A 17,540-nucleotide genomic window follows, 5' to 3' on the forward strand; every position below is an offset into this window, starting at 1 on the left:
TATAATTAAAATAAATTTCAATGGAAAAGTAATTACATACCCAATATTAATATTATATAAAATATTTTATAAGGGTTAAAATTGTCTTTTGTTTCTAAAAGCATTTTTGTCAAAAAAATAGAAGCTTTTATTTTTTGGGCACTTCTGACTCCAAAAGTTGTCTGTTTAGTATTACTTATGACTTCAAAAACGTTTTTTTAACTCTGAAATCACTTTTAAGAAACAATACTAAACTAATGCTTAGTTTAACCAATAATCCCATTTAACCTTTTCAATAAAAAAGAAGAAGATGTAAATTGGAAAGAACAGAAGAGGTAAAACTTACATTGGATGCAAGCAACTAATTTGTAAATATAAAACAAACAGTCTAAAATAAAAGAAAAGGAGAATATTTATAACTAAACTACCCATCCCAATGATTTTCTCAGAAAAGAAAAAAAGGTTCCACGAACCAAACCGTTTTATTAGGTTTGGTAGGAAATTGATATTAAGTTAACCAAAAACCAAGACGTCCTTGGTTGGTACCTGCCACTTATTGCAACTACACCTTTCTTTTTAGTACTATCAAATCTATCTCCTTTTTGTTTTTTTTATATATAATTAAAACAAATTACCTCTTTGCATCCCATCAAATGCTTTCTTATAGTAATTCTGATCTTTTAAATTAATAACCATCTATATTCCACACCAAATCTATCAATACCATATTTAAAAAAAATTTATATATAGAGTGAATTTAAATAGGCGATTGGGTTTAATGTTGTACATTTAGTTTACTTTTTATCTCATGTTACAATATTTAATCTCATTATTACTGTAATTTTTACAATGACGATAATAAATGTTTCTTCTATCTAAACTCACGTAACTTTATACTCCATTCTTTTAATACCGTTAGATTTTTCCTTTGGATCATTAAACCAAATTTAACGCGCCAAACTACTTAAAAAATCACCATGGATGGTAAAATCTAAAATGTAAATGCTTTTTTTTATCTACAGCCGATAAGTTAGTAAAAAAGAAAATCACCTGGACTCAAAAATTTTGCTATCTCCACTCCATTTCTCAACATTTATTGCTCTCTCTGTTGCGTTGCGATTTTTCGATCCGTCGGGAACGGAGTGGAATGAGCAAAACAATAGAGTTAACTTATCAAAAAAAGAAAAATGAAGAAAACGGCGCGGACATGTCCATACGACCTCGTTTTTTTATCATTCATACCCCTGAGAACCAACGAAACATTTCGCTGATCTCCTCGCCGATGCGATTGGCCTCCACGTCGTAATCTGCGGTGACAACGCCGGCGATATCGCTTCGTCGACTGCTCCCGGTGAAGAATCTACCTGAGCTACGAAATGACATCGCACGAGACGATAGCGAAGAAGAGAGCCTATCTACGTATTCCTTAAGCCAACTCCTTCCGGTAGCAACCTCACCGGCGAGGCTCGCTTCCGAAGCTGCCTCAGCTCCTCCGACCACCTCTTCTTTATCGGAGACGTTTCTCTGATGAGTTTGATTCCTAGTCACCTCTGATTCTTCCTCGACGATATAATCAAAAGAGCCAATGGAATACGACCTTCTTTGCTCACCTGATTCTGAGCCTGGTTGCCGGAGACTTACAGAACCGATCTCGAGCCGGAAACTATCGCTTCCGCCACTTCCGATCGGTGCGGCTGCGTTAGAAGACTGAAGCAACGACTTCATGAGATCGGACTCGGAAGCGAAGAGAGGAGAGCGGCATAGAGGACAAGTCTGATTTGAAGTAAGCCAAGTATCAATGCACTGGGCGTGAAATGCGTGACAACAGAGAGGGAGAAGCCTGAGCTGATCCTGCTGTTCAAATTTCGACAAACAAACGGCACAATCTCCAGAAACCGTTGAATCACCGTTGGAGCGGCGGCGAGTAATGGAAGAGAAAGTAAAAAGAGGAAGAGAATCAAGCAACAAAGCCGTCGGCGATTGTTCGGGACTGACACGGTGGCTGGCAGCGGAGGCGACAATAGTGGAGGTAGAGGAACGAGAGAGGTGACGCAAGCAACGGCGGTTGAGATGACGCAAGAGGAGACAAAGAGAAACAGAAACAAGCAAGGTTATAGAAAGGATCAAAATGATTATTATAATACTCGGCTTTGCACTCTCAATTGAAGAAGAAGAATGGGAGCGTTCACTGCTATTATTTTCCGAGGAGGCCACAGGTCCTCCAATAACTCCGTATAACAAAGGTGGCGGCGATGCCATTGATGGGTTCTTGGTCCTTACTGTATCACAAGTGGAGGAGGATGACGTGTAAGGAACAGAATTGTATTTGGGGGGGTAAAGGAAGGAGAGATTGGCGTTGTTGGTTCAATTTTGGATGCAAATGAAATGCAGAGAAGGGAGGAGAGGGAAAAGAGAGAAAGAGAGGCAGCATTTAATTAGAATAAACTGTCCAAAACAATGAAGGAAAGGAGGAAGGAGGGGCAGTAAATGGGGTGTCGCAGATTTTAAAGACGCCTACCAGAGGCAACTTAACAAATTAAAGACGCTTCAACGAACAAACAGCTGGCCCATTCAATATGTAAGTAGTACTACACCCAGACCTGGTCCTACTCACTTTCATTTGGTAACTCCTCTGGTTTCGTTGTGCGTTGGAATGCTGTAAAAAGGTCCAATTTCACGTCATCTTTATCCTTTTTTAACAGGAAAATGACAAATCTCCCTGCATGCTTATCTAATAATATTAAGTGTTGCTTAGAGGATTTGTGATCTGATCATTCTCAGTCAGCTGTTAATTTAATTGAATTATATGTTATTTAATTAATTGACTTTGATGATGGGAATTAAGTATTGAATTGATCTTCCTTTGAAAAAAGAGAAAAAGGGTTGCATTGATCTAAAGTAGACAGAGCATAAAAGAATTAGAGGAATAATAGATAGCTTCATAGCCAGACTAGCAAGCCGTTATTCCATAGCATTATTATAAACGAAATAAATAAAAGTATATACACATAGTCTTAGGTTGCAGTGGAACAAGGTGTTTGGATCATGAATGTGATAAAAAAGATAAAAATAAATGTTGGCGTGAATGGTTTTAAGATATGGTCTAAATTATTACCTACTAATATTAAAAAGTCTAACCAAGATTTATATATATATATATATATAGAGAGAGAGAGAGAGAGAGAGCGAGCTGATTTTAGTTCACCTACACCGACAGGACCGGAGGCCGGGGGTTTTAATCTAACAAGTAACAACCAGTTTTGGCTAATGATATGTGTACACACACACACAAAAATGGTAAACAACAGTGTGTTCATGGTTTGGCATGTTCTACAATCTACTAATTGATGATCTTGTTAGATAAACCAATTTAAATTTCCATTTTTTTTTCTTTACTGCTTCATCTCGTAATGTGCAGCAAAGTCAAGTTTCAATGCTTTTTTAGTGTTTTTATTTTTATTTTTATTAAAGTGAAAGGAAATAATAAGGAAAAGCCAAAGTAAATTCCATGCAATTTTTTTAAAAAAACCTTGTAGTTGACGAGTCAGAAAGGTTAGGCCCAGAGTAGAGAAATATATATAGAGTTGGTGTTTTTCTTCTGTTGTATCTGTAAAAGAAGGGAAATTACGACAAGAAAGAACAGCGGTGGAATTGAACAAGAATGATGTTTTTATATATGGGTTAGGACAGCAAAACACCCTGTATTTTAATTCGTCAGAATATTAACCTATCTCATTTAAAGCTTTGATGGTTAATATTTGACCACCAATGTTGAAAGTTTTAAAAATAGAAAAGCTTCGACTCATTTTTAACCTTCTCATTCTTTCCTCACTTTGCTTCCTTTGCACTCATGGAATGTCCCCTGGAATCCTTATTGTTTGGTCCCTTGGTTTCTTTTGAATTTAATCGAAATTCAATATGAATGCAATTGGGATTGTACATTGTTAATTTCTATAGATTTGGATTATTGTATGAAATGCCAAATTTATTTGTGGGTTGATTCAGACATTGGACCAAACAAAGCAATCAAGTAGAGGGGACAATTATCTTTGAATATAATATTATAATTTGGAGACTCATGAAAGAAATGTCAAGAAAAAGGATGTGAATTTCAATCACTCACGCTTTGGTTGGATGTAATGATATATACTAATATTTTTGTCAATCCGAGAAAACCAGGAAATTTCTGGTTGTGGAATCACACCTCTAAAGTAAGGAGTCCATTTCTTACATTTATTAATTCTTGTAATACATACATACCTTTCTTCTTCCATGGATAATTACAATATTGCTTGTTTCTCCTTGTCGTTTTATATGACTTTTCCAACCTCATTAATTTGACTATCTCAATGAAATAACATTTTATGGTGAGAAAATTTTCAAATGTTATTTGTCAGATAATCAGTCAAATTTTTAATAATTGTAGGTATTATTCTCGTAGGGCTAATGGAGGGGATGGAAATGATTTATAATGCTCCCCACTCGATTTGATAATAGATAATAACATTAATCAACATGTGAATTTACATAATTAATGCTATGCTCTTGTGAAGCATATCTCTATATCTTCATGGATTAAGGTTGCTCCTCCTCTCAAGAGGAGAAGGGAGACAAAACTCCAACTAAGAACAAAAAACACCATAGTTAAGGGTTCGATTGTCTGTCCAGTAAACTTTTCTTGAAAGAATTCGCTCCAACAATAATATAAAAAGATAGGGATAGAGATTGTCTAAAGATTGAATCTAGAATCAATGTCCACGATAAACTTAAAACACAAATCCTTTATCGTTCAACTTAGTTCAAATTGTTTTTGAAGGGGTGTAGTTAGATATTATATAATCTAATCCACTCATGAGTCCAAATCAAGCAATCTAGATAAGATAGAAAAATAAGCATAACAGTGAATGAGACGTTGGATTATTGCAAGTTACAAGGAAATAATAAGTAAACGTTAAAGCACGTATATGTCTATATATAGCCATCCTTCTAGGCTTCTGACCTGTGAGCAGCATCGACATGATGGATTGGTTTAAAGGGTGGGGCAAATCCCAGCAAGCAAGCTTAATACAGAATCCCATAATATAATATATGCTCATTTCACCATCTTCCACAGGAGGTATTCCGCCTCAGAAAATAGGCAAGTCATTTTAAATGAAAAAAACGAGGGTTGAAGAGAGCGTAAAGAGGTAGGTTTAGTAGGGGGGGTGAGGCCCATTACTTTTCACCATTTGGATTGGATTTATGCTATTAAAGGACGAGAAGCTTTTATATACTTATGGTTTAATCATCCTCCATTCATCCTGCAGTTAACATTTTTAGTAAATATGAAACCTTGGTAGCACTATGCAACCGAGATTTCAGTTTCATTTTGCTGATTATTTCACTCAGTTCAATTAATTAAAACATATTTATAATTTATATTATATGATTATGGTCTTTAATTAAAGATTCTTGGCAAAGATTCTCTTTTTCCAACAAAAGGAGAAGACAGGCATCATATGTAATACCAACAATCCAAAACCCAGCAACATAAATAGATCCTCTAAATTGTAATAATGGGAGATTTCGAAAACAACAAAATTATGGTTTCCATCAAAATAAAACAGTTAAACCAAAAACCAACCAAAGTTCATACAGCTAAACACACACCTCAACACTACAATTTTTGCCTTTCAAAAGCTAACCTCTCACATGGCTGTAAAAGCTTTCTTCCCACCACCGGAAGACCCCGCTGGATTGACCTTTAGGACATTGAACCTCACCGTCTTCGACAAAGGCCTGCAACAAAGTTGTTTCATAAGTTAAGATCGGGGCACAATTGTGGCAGTAAATATGTAAAGGATAAAATGCAATCAAATAACAAACCTGCATTGCCCGATTATAACATGATCTCCTTCTTTAACACGAAAGCAGGGGGATATATGAGCTGGGATATTGCTGTGCCTTTTTTCGTATCTGAAAACAATTGTGATACCATATTGAATGACATCAATGAGGGCTTTTCATATATGTGCATAACATTCTTCTGTAAAAACCAAAATATCTAGCAAATCAATGGAAATATTAAAATAAAAAGGTATCTTGCCTTTGGTATTTCTTGATGTAGTGAAGGTAGTTCCTTCGGACGATAATGGTCCTTACCATTTTTGCACTATGGCAAGTACCGGCAAGGATACGGCCTCTAATAGAAACAGTGCCAGTAAATGGGCATTTCTTATCAATATATGTTCCTGGACAACATTGAAATCCAATGTCAGTGTCAACAAATGCAATTGTAGAAAGGATGAGGGTGAAGCAACATGAAATAGTACAATGAAAATGAATCAACAAAGGGCTAGACATCCATTAAAATTATGGATGCCCCTTGGCTCTATGACATGAACTGTTTGAGTAAAGGTAAGATCTCAGAAACATGTTAGCCAAAAACATGGCCTCCACAATGTAATCACATCGGTCAAATAAAACCCCAAGAGAAAGCATCTAACATGAAGTGCAATAAACTTACTATATCAATACCCTTAAACAGTTCCAAGCAGAAAACACAGTAAAATGGTGATGAATGTTGTCCCGAAATCTCCAAAAAGAACAACATAGTTAGACTATCTAGTTTAACAATAAAAAAATATAGCAGAGAACAAGTAATTACCATTACACATATTCAGTGATGAACACAAGGAAGCAAGGCTAAGAAGCATATATTCTAATTGCCAAATCAAATAACAATATGCAGGCAAAATAGTAATGATAAGGAAGAGCAAAGCAAAGCAAACCTTCAATGGCCTCTCTGGGTGTCTTAAAGCCTAACCCAATGCTTTTCCAGAAGCGATTCCCGCCCTTTCCAGGTCTCTTTCCTTTCCCAGTTTTTTTAGAGCTGATAGAGGTATTATAATGGTCTGAGTAAGATGAATTAGCCAGAAAGTAAAACATATATAACAATGGAAGAAGCTAGTTCACCTTAAAAACACCTTGGGTTGTTTGAGAAATGCTTTCTCCGTCTAATATACAATAAAAAGAAAGATCAAAGCAGTTTCAACACATAAAAATAAGACAGATAAAAGGCAGAGAAAGAGGAATGTGGACCTGTTCCGCCATGGCTGAGGATTGAAAGGACTACCCGATACACTGCTAAGACACAACACACAAACCCTAATGGCAGGAGGCTGCAACGCAACCGTCCTCTTTATATATGCATATGGGATTTCATTTGCAAATTTCAGTTCTCTGCTTATGGGCTATTAATGGATCGAGTTACAAATAGTCATCGTGTGGGTTGCCTATTTTCAGCCCACTTGGGGAACTATAAGGAATCCATCAATCTTGTCTTTGCCTTTATTTCTTAATGAGCCAGCTTGGATTCTTTCAAGAATTGATGATGAGATTGTGCCATGTCATCTCTTGAACTATTTTTAAAAAAAAGTATTTTTAAAATTTTCAAGTGATAATATAATACGGTACTAAAGTGCCACATCATCAAATTATTTACATTTTTTTCAAGTTCAAGTACCAGCGGATAAAAAAATGTATAGATATCAAAGTGGCCCTAAATGTCAAGTTCAAGGACTAAAAGTTATATAAACCTTTCCAGAAAATTTTGTCAAATTATTCACACTGATCATATTTAAATTAAAGATTTTAAATTGGTCTCAAACTTTAAATTTTCTAAATGAACTTTTAAAATATCAATATTGTATCAATAAGATTTTTCCATCAATTTACCTATAAACTTACATATTAAATGCCAACTCAAATCGAATGTGAAATATATTTAAAACATGAATATTAATTTGTAAACACGTATGTAATTGCCGATTTACATGTTGAATATAACATATTTAAAAAGAAAGAGATCACACTTTTATTGATACTATCTTTTTTTTAATATGTCAAAATAAAAAAATTACATGGGATAAATATATATAAATATTTAGAATTTTATCCACCTGTTTTAAATATGGTCTATACTATTTGATGATTTAATTATAAATTTTGAGTGAATAGTGACGGCCCATGGAATAAAATATATAAAACCCAAATCTTTGGGCTGAGGGTTCCTATAAGCCCAGAATCAATAAGTCCAAAAGGGGGATATTTGAGGGGAGTGGAATTGAGATTCTGCTCTCCGTTTTTCAGATCACATCACAATGCTGTGTTAGAGAAAAGAGTGAATAAAGTGAGTGAAAGACCCTCACACTCCCAGTCTCCGACCTTGCGAGAGCCGAGCGACCCCTCCCAGAATGCTGCGTCGAGCATTGGGGCTCTTGCCCCGACCCATAGCAGCTGCAAGGGCTCGATCCTTTTCCACTGATCTGCCCGCCGCTCACACTGCCGATGCCACCTTCATGGAGGCCTGGAACAAAGTCATGCCCAACATGGATCCTCCTAAGACCCCTCTATCTTTCATGCACCCTCGCCCGCCTACCCCTTCCTCCATTCCTCCCAAACTCACTGTCAATTTCGTTCTTCCTTATGCTTCTGAGTTGTCCACCAAAGAGGTAACATTTGGGTTCCTTTTTTTCCCTAATCGTTCTGATTTCTAGTTAGGGCATTTTCAGTTTGTCTTTAATGCTGAAGGTTAGTAAGGTTGGACATAGAAAATGCTACTGGGCTAAGGCTTTTTTTGTTTTGTTTTTGTTTTTGGGGTCAACAGAATGCCAATGGTGATAAACCCAATTTTGAATATTTTACCTTATAAAGCTCCTATAGGTATATATTAGTGATGATGAAACCATGCAATGCATCTCTATTCCTTACATTGGGTTACATATTTCTGAACCTAAAGTTGTTGCAGTATTGCTCTCAATTTAGAGTTTATTATTCTCTAACTTTTTAACTTCACGGTCTTCTTCACATTGCCTTGGCTGATGATGTATGCTAGACTTTCCAGAAAGTCATTTCTGGATGCCTCATACCTTGCACCGGTGCCCCATTTGTCCCCCCCCCCCCCCCCCCAAAAAAAAAAATCTTTTAAATGGGTTTTTAGTATGTGTCATGTCTTGGTTGTCCAAGCCACTTTAACTACCCCTTTTAGATGTAGGAGTTAAAGTCGTATAACATGCTTGTTCAGTTGTAACTTCATTAAAAATGGTTATTAGAAATGTGGTAATGTTGATAATGGCCATTACAAAGATAGTGAGGGGTTGTGTTTTGATTGACATCTGCTTTGTACTTATGAACTGCATTTCGTAACTTTGTCATTAAGTATAAACAGCGTATTTTGTTTGGACTTTGGAAAGCTGGATTTACTTTAGCCAGATAATTGTAAGTAATTCTGAGGCAACAACAACAAAAAGATTCAGTATTTGGTGCAATATTATTAGAATGATGCCTATTTGTTAACATATTAGTTCCTTAATATTCCTAAATATGTTACGGATTTCTGATTTTAATTTTTTTGTTTTGTCAAGACATTTTGCCATTGAATGGAACCCCTTATAAGTTGTACAAAGATAGTTATTTTCAGCCTTATGATTACAGATTGATTTTGAGAAAGTGGAGGTGTGCAACTCAAAAAGATTGCACCCTAACAGCCAAACCAATAGTGAATCTGTCACTTATTTATGTTCCATCAAGAATGGTGACCATGCTGATATTTGATCAAGTTTTTAAATCCTTGCTGTGATCGAAAGATACTGTATTTTAAACATTCTTCCATTTCCATCTATATTTCTCTCAGAAAATTCCAACACCAAGACCATTAAGGGAATTTCCTCGATTTTCAACTAAATCTGACCTTATATGGCTCTTCCATTCAACTTGGATGACTCAACCTAAGTTCACCGTTGTTTTTCTTGCTCTTTTGCTAAGTTTGAGCAATGGTAAACATAATGAAGTAAAGCGACAATAGTGAACTGTCCCTGCCCTAGAAGCCATTCTGATTGATAATAAATGAAACAATGAAAGAGAGGAATGCATGTGTGTTTTTTATGTTTTTCTTGTTTGTTTTCAATGTGGATTTGGCTGAGGGGCATGGTAGGTTCTCCCATGAATGTTAGGCCTGTGTAATTTGGAACAGTAATGCAACTTTTCATGGTGTTGTTGTACTGCGTAAGAGAAAAAAGAATGAGGTGGATGAAGGGAAAATAATAATAATGTCTGAAATCATTGACTATATGTTGCTCTTTAGATGAATCTCTTAAATCTTGAACTCCCTGTGTCCAGGTTGACATGGTTATAGTACCAGCCACAACCGGACAGATGGGTGTTCTTCCAGGACATGTAGCAACAATTGCAGAATTGAAGCCTGGTGTGCTGTCAGTGCATGAAGGAAGTGAAACTACAAAGTATTTTGTCAGCAGCGGTTTTGTTTTTATCCATGCCAACTCATTTGCGGATATAATTGCTGTCGAGGCAGTTCCACTCGATCGGATTGACGCAAATCTTGTCCAGAAAGGGCTTGCAGATTTCACCCAGAAGCTGAGCTCAGCCACAACTGAATTGGAGAAAGCTGAAGCACAGATTGGGATTGATGTTCATAGCGCACTAAACTCTGCTCTCACAGGCTAACCGTTGTTTGCCATTATGTTCATGGGTTAGTCCATTTGTCCCCTTCTCTTTTAGGTTTATCTCATGGATGCTGATGTTATTCTGAATACAGTGGTTCTATTTGTTCTGAATATTTAAAGAGATACTGCTTGATTAATAAAGAGGAAACTGGAGATTTTGATTTGATATATAATCAAATACACTAGTATTAGTGGTAGTAGCATAAAAGCAGCAACGGCCAGGGATTAAAGCTAAGGGAATTAATATAACAGAGAAAATCACTTCATAAGATCTCAGCACTAATATTTAGCATCTATAAAAATGTAGGTGGTGTGTTCTTTTTGGTCTGACACACTTTGGTATCCGTTTGCCACATTGGGTTTTGATTAAATCTAGAATCAAGTCGACGGAGGGCAAGCTCTTTCTGTACTGTTTTTTTTTTTTTAAATTCAAAAAACTTAAATTTAGAATCTTGCTTAAAGGCATTAAATTTTTTACCACTCAGACTCAAAAGGTGTCGAAGGTGATGATGTATTGTGGGCTATTTGTTGTCCGGTGATCATCCAAGTTATGACTTTAAAATAAAAGCTTGGAACTTGAAGGTGTACTTGCCATGTCAACTTTTATATATTTCATAAATAAAGAAAAGAATTATCGTCACTCCTAAAAACAAGAAAAAGGTGTTTTTTTACTTCCAAATCCAATAAATGATTAAACAAATTCCTGAGCTTGCATAGCATAGCATCTACTCACATTGCTTTTTATATTGTGTTGTTGCAGTTGGGGGGGTTTTCCTTTTAAGAAAGAATACTTGGTGAGAAAATTTTTGCCAATTGTTTAGCTTTGGAATAAATCACGTTACAATCAAAGTTTATTATTAAATATAGTGCTATAACTTCTCTAATTTAAAGCTATACTTACTTCAAAGAAAAAGCTTTACATCCCTTAAGCATTTTCCGTCAAATTGGTTAATCGTAAAGATTTTATAAAGATGCTAATTTTGGCATGGGCAGCTGCAAAAAGCTAAATATTTGATTACCACAAATTTAAAAATACAAAATTGAAATTTGGATGCATGAGGTAATGAATAAAATAATGTGAACTGATATTTTATTATGATTAAACAAAACCGAATCACAATGATAGAGATGAATGCAAGGCAACAGGGTGAATTTATCTTTTCACTTCCATAATCTCCACTCTCCACTCTCCACTCATTTATAAAATTAAATTGAATTCAATTTTCTCTACATACTGAAATTCAAACTATACCTTTTGGACAGAAAATTATACCTTTTTTTTAAAATTAAATATCGCATTAAAAGTGGAAAGGGAAAGAAAAACATTATCCTTGAATCCGACCTGTTTATTTTGATTTGAAAGTTTGTATCCTACTTTGAAATTATTGGCTTAGTTCCTTTGCGTTTTTGGACTGCTTTTCTTACAATGGTTGGAAGCTCAGGTTAGACGTTACTCTTATTTCTCCAAAAAAACCAAATCCCTCCACTTTTATACGAATTAAACAGTTCTAAGGTAAATTTGAATGGAGAAGAAGAAGATAGATTCATATGTCAATCTCTAACTTACGTCAACTTGAATGATTTAAATTCTAAACTTTAAATAATTCTAAATAATTGGAAACAAAGTGACGTGAATTTAAAACTAATACAAAATAAAATAACTTAAATCTAAAACAAAATTGATATGAAATCATCCCCCCCAAAAAAAAAGAAAAAGTTGAAATTACCTAAATTCGAAGGGATCTGATACCTAAACTAGTCAATTTAAAGAGCATTTACTACAGTGGAGCTCCAAAATAGGGGGAACAAGCATGTGCAAGCGGTCCACATCCCGCCCCCACTCAATAATTGATTCCCACTATGGCGACGACTCCACCGTGAGCACCACCAACTCATAAGCCATTGATCTCAATCCTGAGCGCTACAATAAATCCGCCACGTATGATGCGGCAAATAATTCTATGGTGCTGCGCTGGCGATCGAATCGGGACGCAACGTACACGGGCAATGGAATGGTAGAACGTTGGGGGACGCTGCCCGGGTTTCACGGGCAGCATGCATGGACCTTTAGGTGTAATAAAGCCAGCAAGATGATGAGTCAGGCGGGCCCCCTTCTTCGATCGTTTTTGTCGGGTTGTGTTCCATCGGTGGGGCCTACGTCTACTCAGCTCCTAGTTCGTTTTTTGTTTTCCTCTACTTGTGGACCCTACCAATTTCTCAATCCCAGTTGGGAAAAAAACCAGCCAAAAAAAAAAAAAACAAGTGGTCCTCTTTCCTCTGGAGAATTCAGGAACCGCCCACAACTTTGTTTTTCCCCTTCTATAGGCGTAAGTTGATAACTTATTAATATGCACAAAAAAAATATTATTTTATAATTATTGGAGAATTTAATAATTTTATTTTTAATTTATAATCAGTTTTTATAATAATTCGATTTTCATAAATATTGATAATGAAATTAGAAGCCAAAAAAACATGGCATAAACACAACATGGACCATGTCGTAAAATGACAAACGTAATTACGAACATCATTTGCCACAAAGTTTCATTTGATTGTGGCACGTGTTTTAGCTCTCCACCCAAAGATCCAACACAACGTACGGCAGAGTTTGAGTTCATTGAACCAAAACCACAATCACAAGAATCTCTTGGTGGCTTGAAGACAGATTAGAATAATAGTCATCGGTAACCCCAAACCAGTAACTAGTTAAAAACAGACACCTGGCATATTAAAAATAATAAAATTTGATTCCCATTCGTAATCATCAGAGAGAGAAAAAGCAACTCACTTTATTTAATTAATTAAAATATAAAATAAATAGCTTTGGCAGAAAGTAAGAAAGATAGCGTATCAATAATCAAGCATTTTTATAATACCGCTTTTCATTTCCAATACCGCCCTTGGATTTGTGCGTATCATAATGCACTTACTTTTACAACATCGCCACTCAAATTTACACACCTGTCCCTTTTTGGGCTACAATAGTCTTACAGTAGTCCCTGTACTACCTGATTGCACCGAGTCAAAATCTAATCTACAAGCTGACGCTTTCTTTATATATAGCTGCCAACCTTCAGCTGCCCTTCCTCCCTCAACTCACAACACTCTCTTCCACCCTTCTTCACTTCCGGCCACTCTAAACAAGCAATTAATATGTCGGGTTATTATTATTACTCAGGGTGCCCAGATCATTACGAGGCTCATTATCTGGATGCCTGCTCCGTTTGCGGCAAATCGCTTCATAATTCCGATATTTTCATGTACAGGTGGGTTGAATTTTGAATTTTGAATTTTGAACCGGATTTGATTATGAAAGAATCTTGTTTTCTGATGGTTATCCTTATTTTTTAAATTGCAGAGGGAATACACCGTTTTGCAGCAAAGAGTGTAGACAAGAACAGATGGAGATCGATGAAGCCAGAGAAAAGAAATTGAAATCTGGCCGATCTCTTAGAAAATCGGATTCAAAGAGCTCTACACCCAACAAAACTGTTCGGACGGGCATTGTTACGGTGTCGTAATTACATCTTTGCTTCTTCTTTTTTTCTTTTTATAAATGATAATTGTATCATCATCAATTTTGAAAAAAAAACGAAAAAACAAGATCGGGACAAGAAGGGAAAAAGAAAAAGGAAACCTTCAATGGAATTTTGTATTTTCGTTTTATTATTGGGTATGCTGTTTGAGAGGAGTGGATGTTTATGGGGGGGAATCGGATGTGCAGTTTTCATTAATGGAAAATGTGCAAAGATTTATAATTTCTGGTAGTCTTGAAAATTTTGAAGCATTCAAGTTCCAAAGATCCCTCTTTTATTCCTTTCCGACCAATCTGTAATAACGGGACTACGGGAGATCATACCATTCGATCTAACATGTTGTCCCTTTCATTAAGCAAATGGATATATAATTTTTTAAGGGGTATAAGGGTAAGAAGGGAGAAAAAAACCTGATTGATCAGTATTTGCTTAATTCAATGAATGTGGACATGGGTGAACAGTATATTGAGTATTGGGCAATAGCTTTTAAGGGGGAAAATCATATTTTACCGATTTCCTGTAAATTTCGGACCAGAGTTGGAGCTGGAAAGAACTTTTTGTTTTATTCTGTACTGAATGGACCCTCCCTGATTGAATCGTGTCGTTTCCATGATGGTTCGAAGGCATCTCTTCTTTAGCAAATTACAAATGGAATAAATTACCATAGCAATAGACGAAATTAAATATCGTCAAGAACTCAAGAAAAACACAACTTGTCGAGCAGAGAGATGGAAATATTTTCTAGGCTCCCAAACAGAGGAGGAGGGCATACATGACTCCTGCAAGCCATTCTTCGTCTTTGTTCCGTTCTTCTAGTTCAAATGATTTGTTTTATTTATTTATTTAATATCAATAATTGGCTTTCTGAGTCCAAAAAATTGTGGCGATTCATCTTTGTTTAATCATCATAAGCCCAAAACATAGCCCATTTATACTCCATGGATATATGCTTTTGTCCTAAAAGAAATTGTGACAATGGAGAAAACCTGGAAATAGGAAGTTAATTAATGGGACATAATAGAAATTATCGGTCAAGTTTTTGGTAGTCCCTGCACTACTCCATATGCACATGCTAGAAAAGGTTTATATATTGTTGGAATCTAAATTCGTTAATTGTTTGAATTGATTAAGTTGAATCTAAAGTGATTATCTACGTTGTTTGATTTCTTTAAACACAATAAGTAATTTCACTATCTTTTGACCCACAATAATAAAAGTGAATCACGCTTCACTCCTAGTATAGAGACCTCCCCTTTGTACTTAAAAATTAAAACTCACCTCTAAACTTTTCTTTTGAGAATTTAGATTGTAAGCACAATCTTTTTGCACTTCAATTGCACTCAAAAGTACATTCTTCAATGAAACAGATAGTACATAAAACTATTCAAGTTTCTCACATATATAGATGTTTAAGACTTGATAATATACTAGAGATCAACTACAATTCAATCCTTATTAAATAGCAAAATATAATAGATTGATAAAGTGCAATGTAAAGTAGAATCCCTGGAGATATGTCTTCAATGTAATCCCAATCTAATCTCCATATTTTAAAGGATTCGATTGCTTAATCCGATTCAATCAAATCTTCAAAAATTTGTTGCTCCACAATATGAATCTTCAAATATGAGCCAAATACACATCCATAAAATCATTGAAGTCATTGCCCAAGTGATGTGGTTGAAAAGATTTCCAATTCCAAGTATGACAAGTTATGCTGCCCAAGCCTTCCATATTTTGAGCACAATTGATAATTTTTGCTTCACAAGATAAGTTTTAATCTATCTTGGTATGCTTAAATCTCATCAAATCAATTATCTTTAATATAAGGATACACAAGATTATAAAGTCAACTCATATCTTCTTGGATTGTATATCTCAGTGTACAAGGTAAGTAACATAAGAATCCTTGAAAAGTAATCTTGCTTTATTCCATCTTTTCTCTAGTGATAAACATAAGATTGGCTGCATAAAATCCTCAAAAATAGATAACAAATCATCAAAATATTTTGATCAAACATGCCAACAAATAAGACAAGTTATATGTTTCACGCAACGATGATGAAAATGATCATTTCCATCAACCACTTCAAAAACTTATCTCAATATATATATATATATATATATATATTTTAAAATTTAACATCTAATTACTATATTTTAATTTTGAGAGTAAAAATCTACCTTCCATCCAATTTTGCCATTAGTTGGTTACCATCAACATTTATAGTTTTTATGAAATTGGTGCTTATTCTTTAAAAATTATGTAAATAAAAAAAAAGGGTTCATATTTTTTTATAAAAATTAAAAGTTTAAATTCTTATGGGTTGTTTTTCAGATGGAGACCAATCATCAAGCTGATTGTTGAAAACCCAAAGCCCATCTATGGTAGCAATACCATAAAATGGCTATGAAATTGTGAATGAAAGAAAATAAGAAGCAAGCGAGTGAACATGGAATAGTGACACAAAGTCATGTATTTTTAGGCATTTCACATCTTCCATGGTTGGAGAATGAGGGTATAATGGCTTGGAATGCAAATATGGTGTCAATCGAGTAGGTTCTCGAGGTTGGCTGAAAATGATAGGGCCTTGTAGGCGGATTATGGAAGAGCTGCTTCGGTGATTGCCATAGGTGAGCTATTGAAGTAAACTTGTGTTATGGGATAAATTTTTTTTTTTTTTGGTTATGCCTTTTTATATATACATCAAACGAGTTTTAATTGGGCATTGGCCGAATGTAAGGCGGGCGAGCAGTGACTTTGACCCTAATAAAAAATAAAATTGTCTTTTAAGTCTTATTAAAATTTAAAAAAATTTATAAATTAATATAATGATAAAAATATATTTTTATCTCTAAAAAATTTATAATTCAAAATCGACCCTCTTGAATTGATGTTCTGGCTTCGCTGCTACTTTGAAGATAATTTTAGTGAAATTTGAGTATAAATTTATTATTTCTTGAAATTATATTTTTGTTGAAAATAAGAAGATATTTAATTTTTTATTTTTGGGTTAATATATATTTGCCTCCTGAACTATGGTAGCCTCATATCATGATATATGACAAGCACTAATAAAAAATTTAAAAATATTTTACCTTTAAAATGAATCTGGACATATGATTGTCCAAATTCATTTAACTTGGATAACCATTTGTTTAAATTCATTTTGAACTGATTTTTTAGTAAACTTTATATGTTTTAATTTTTATATTATTATTTTGAAATTAAAGATACATAATATATTATTATTTTGAAATTAAAGATACATAATATATATATATATATATTTTAAAATATATAAATTTATAACTTTTTTAGGTGAATATGAACAAATTATTGTTCAAATTTCAACCTGTACAAGTACAAAAATGTGATTTTGTGAAGGTTGGTTAATTAAAGAGACGGAGGGTCAGAAAGGAATAAGAGGATAAGCTAATTAAGAGAGAGAAATAATTTGCTTAGAGTAATTTTAAGGTTTTTAAGAGTTGGTCCGTTCATCATTGTTAAAGGAGTATT

The 17,540-nt window shown here is 34.7% G+C and overlaps 4 protein-coding genes across 4 annotated transcripts; 2 read left to right on the forward strand and 2 right to left on the reverse strand.

Annotated features, from left to right (window-relative positions):
• Positions 1–943: 943 nt before the first annotated feature.
• On the reverse strand, positions 944–2,600 carry LOC105790598 (E3 ubiquitin-protein ligase ATL4). Its single transcript, XM_012618293.2, has one exon. The coding sequence runs from the start codon at positions 2,236–2,238 to the stop codon at positions 1,216–1,218; it is 1,023 nt and encodes a 340-aa protein (XP_012473747.1). The 5' UTR covers positions 2,239–2,600; the 3' UTR covers positions 944–1,215.
• A 2,905-nt stretch (positions 2,601–5,505) lies between these two features.
• On the reverse strand, positions 5,506–7,204 carry LOC105790600 (40S ribosomal protein S11). The gene is made up of 6 exons (XM_012618295.2): positions 7,060–7,204; positions 6,934–6,974; positions 6,750–6,850; positions 6,065–6,209; positions 5,845–5,934; positions 5,506–5,757 (listed from the first exon to the last, which is right to left on the reverse strand). Exons 1-6 carry the CDS (start codon positions 7,069–7,071, stop codon positions 5,667–5,669), a joined length of 480 nt encoding a protein of 159 aa, XP_012473749.1. The 5' UTR covers positions 7,072–7,204; the 3' UTR covers positions 5,506–5,666.
• An 882-nt stretch (positions 7,205–8,086) lies between these two features.
• Positions 8,087–10,659, forward strand: LOC105790599 (ATP synthase subunit delta', mitochondrial). The gene is made up of 2 exons (XM_012618294.2): positions 8,087–8,471; positions 10,138–10,659. Exons 1-2 carry the CDS (start codon positions 8,214–8,216, stop codon positions 10,480–10,482), a joined length of 603 nt encoding a protein of 200 aa, XP_012473748.1. The 5' UTR covers positions 8,087–8,213; the 3' UTR covers positions 10,483–10,659.
• Positions 10,660–13,556: 2,897 nt separating this feature from the next.
• On the forward strand, positions 13,557–14,242 carry LOC105790601 (FCS-Like Zinc finger 3). The gene is made up of 2 exons (XM_012618297.2): positions 13,557–13,750; positions 13,843–14,242. The coding sequence occupies exons 1-2, from the start codon at positions 13,638–13,640 to the stop codon at positions 14,003–14,005; spliced, it is 276 nt and encodes a 91-aa protein (XP_012473751.1). The 5' UTR covers positions 13,557–13,637; the 3' UTR covers positions 14,006–14,242.
• The last annotated feature ends 3,298 nt before the right edge of the window (positions 14,243–17,540 follow it).

The sequence above is a fragment of the Gossypium raimondii genome, chromosome 8, assembly GCF_025698545.1.
Source record: "Gossypium raimondii isolate GPD5lz chromosome 8, ASM2569854v1, whole genome shotgun sequence".
NCBI lineage: Eukaryota > Viridiplantae > Streptophyta > Magnoliopsida > Malvales > Malvaceae > Gossypium > Gossypium raimondii.

Bases quoted from the DNA above. Each gene is read 5' to 3' on its own strand.
- LOC105790598 (XM_012618293.2), bottom strand. From the start codon at position 2,238: ATGGCATCGCCGCCACCTTTGTTATACGGAGTTATTGGAGGACCTGTG.
- LOC105790600 (XM_012618295.2), bottom strand. The intron at 5,935-6,064 runs GCAAGATACCTT...AATTGTTTTCAG, and splicing joins TACATCAAGAAATACCAAAG to ATACGAAAAAAGGCACAGCA. The intron at 5,758-5,844 runs GTTTGTTATTTG...ACTTTGTTGCAG, and splicing joins GTTATAATCGGGCAATGCAG to GCCTTTGTCGAAGACGGTGA.
- LOC105790599 (XM_012618294.2), top strand. From the start codon at position 8,214: ATGCTGCGTCGAGCATTGGGGCTCTTGCCCCGACCCATAGCAGCTGCA. The intron at 8,472-10,137 runs GTAACATTTGGG...CCCTGTGTCCAG, and splicing joins CTGAGTTGTCCACCAAAGAG to GTTGACATGGTTATAGTACC.
- LOC105790601 (XM_012618297.2), top strand. From the start codon at position 13,638: ATGTCGGGTTATTATTATTACTCAGGGTGCCCAGATCATTACGAGGCT. The intron at 13,751-13,842 runs GTGGGTTGAATT...TTTAAATTGCAG, and splicing joins TCCGATATTTTCATGTACAG to AGGGAATACACCGTTTTGCA.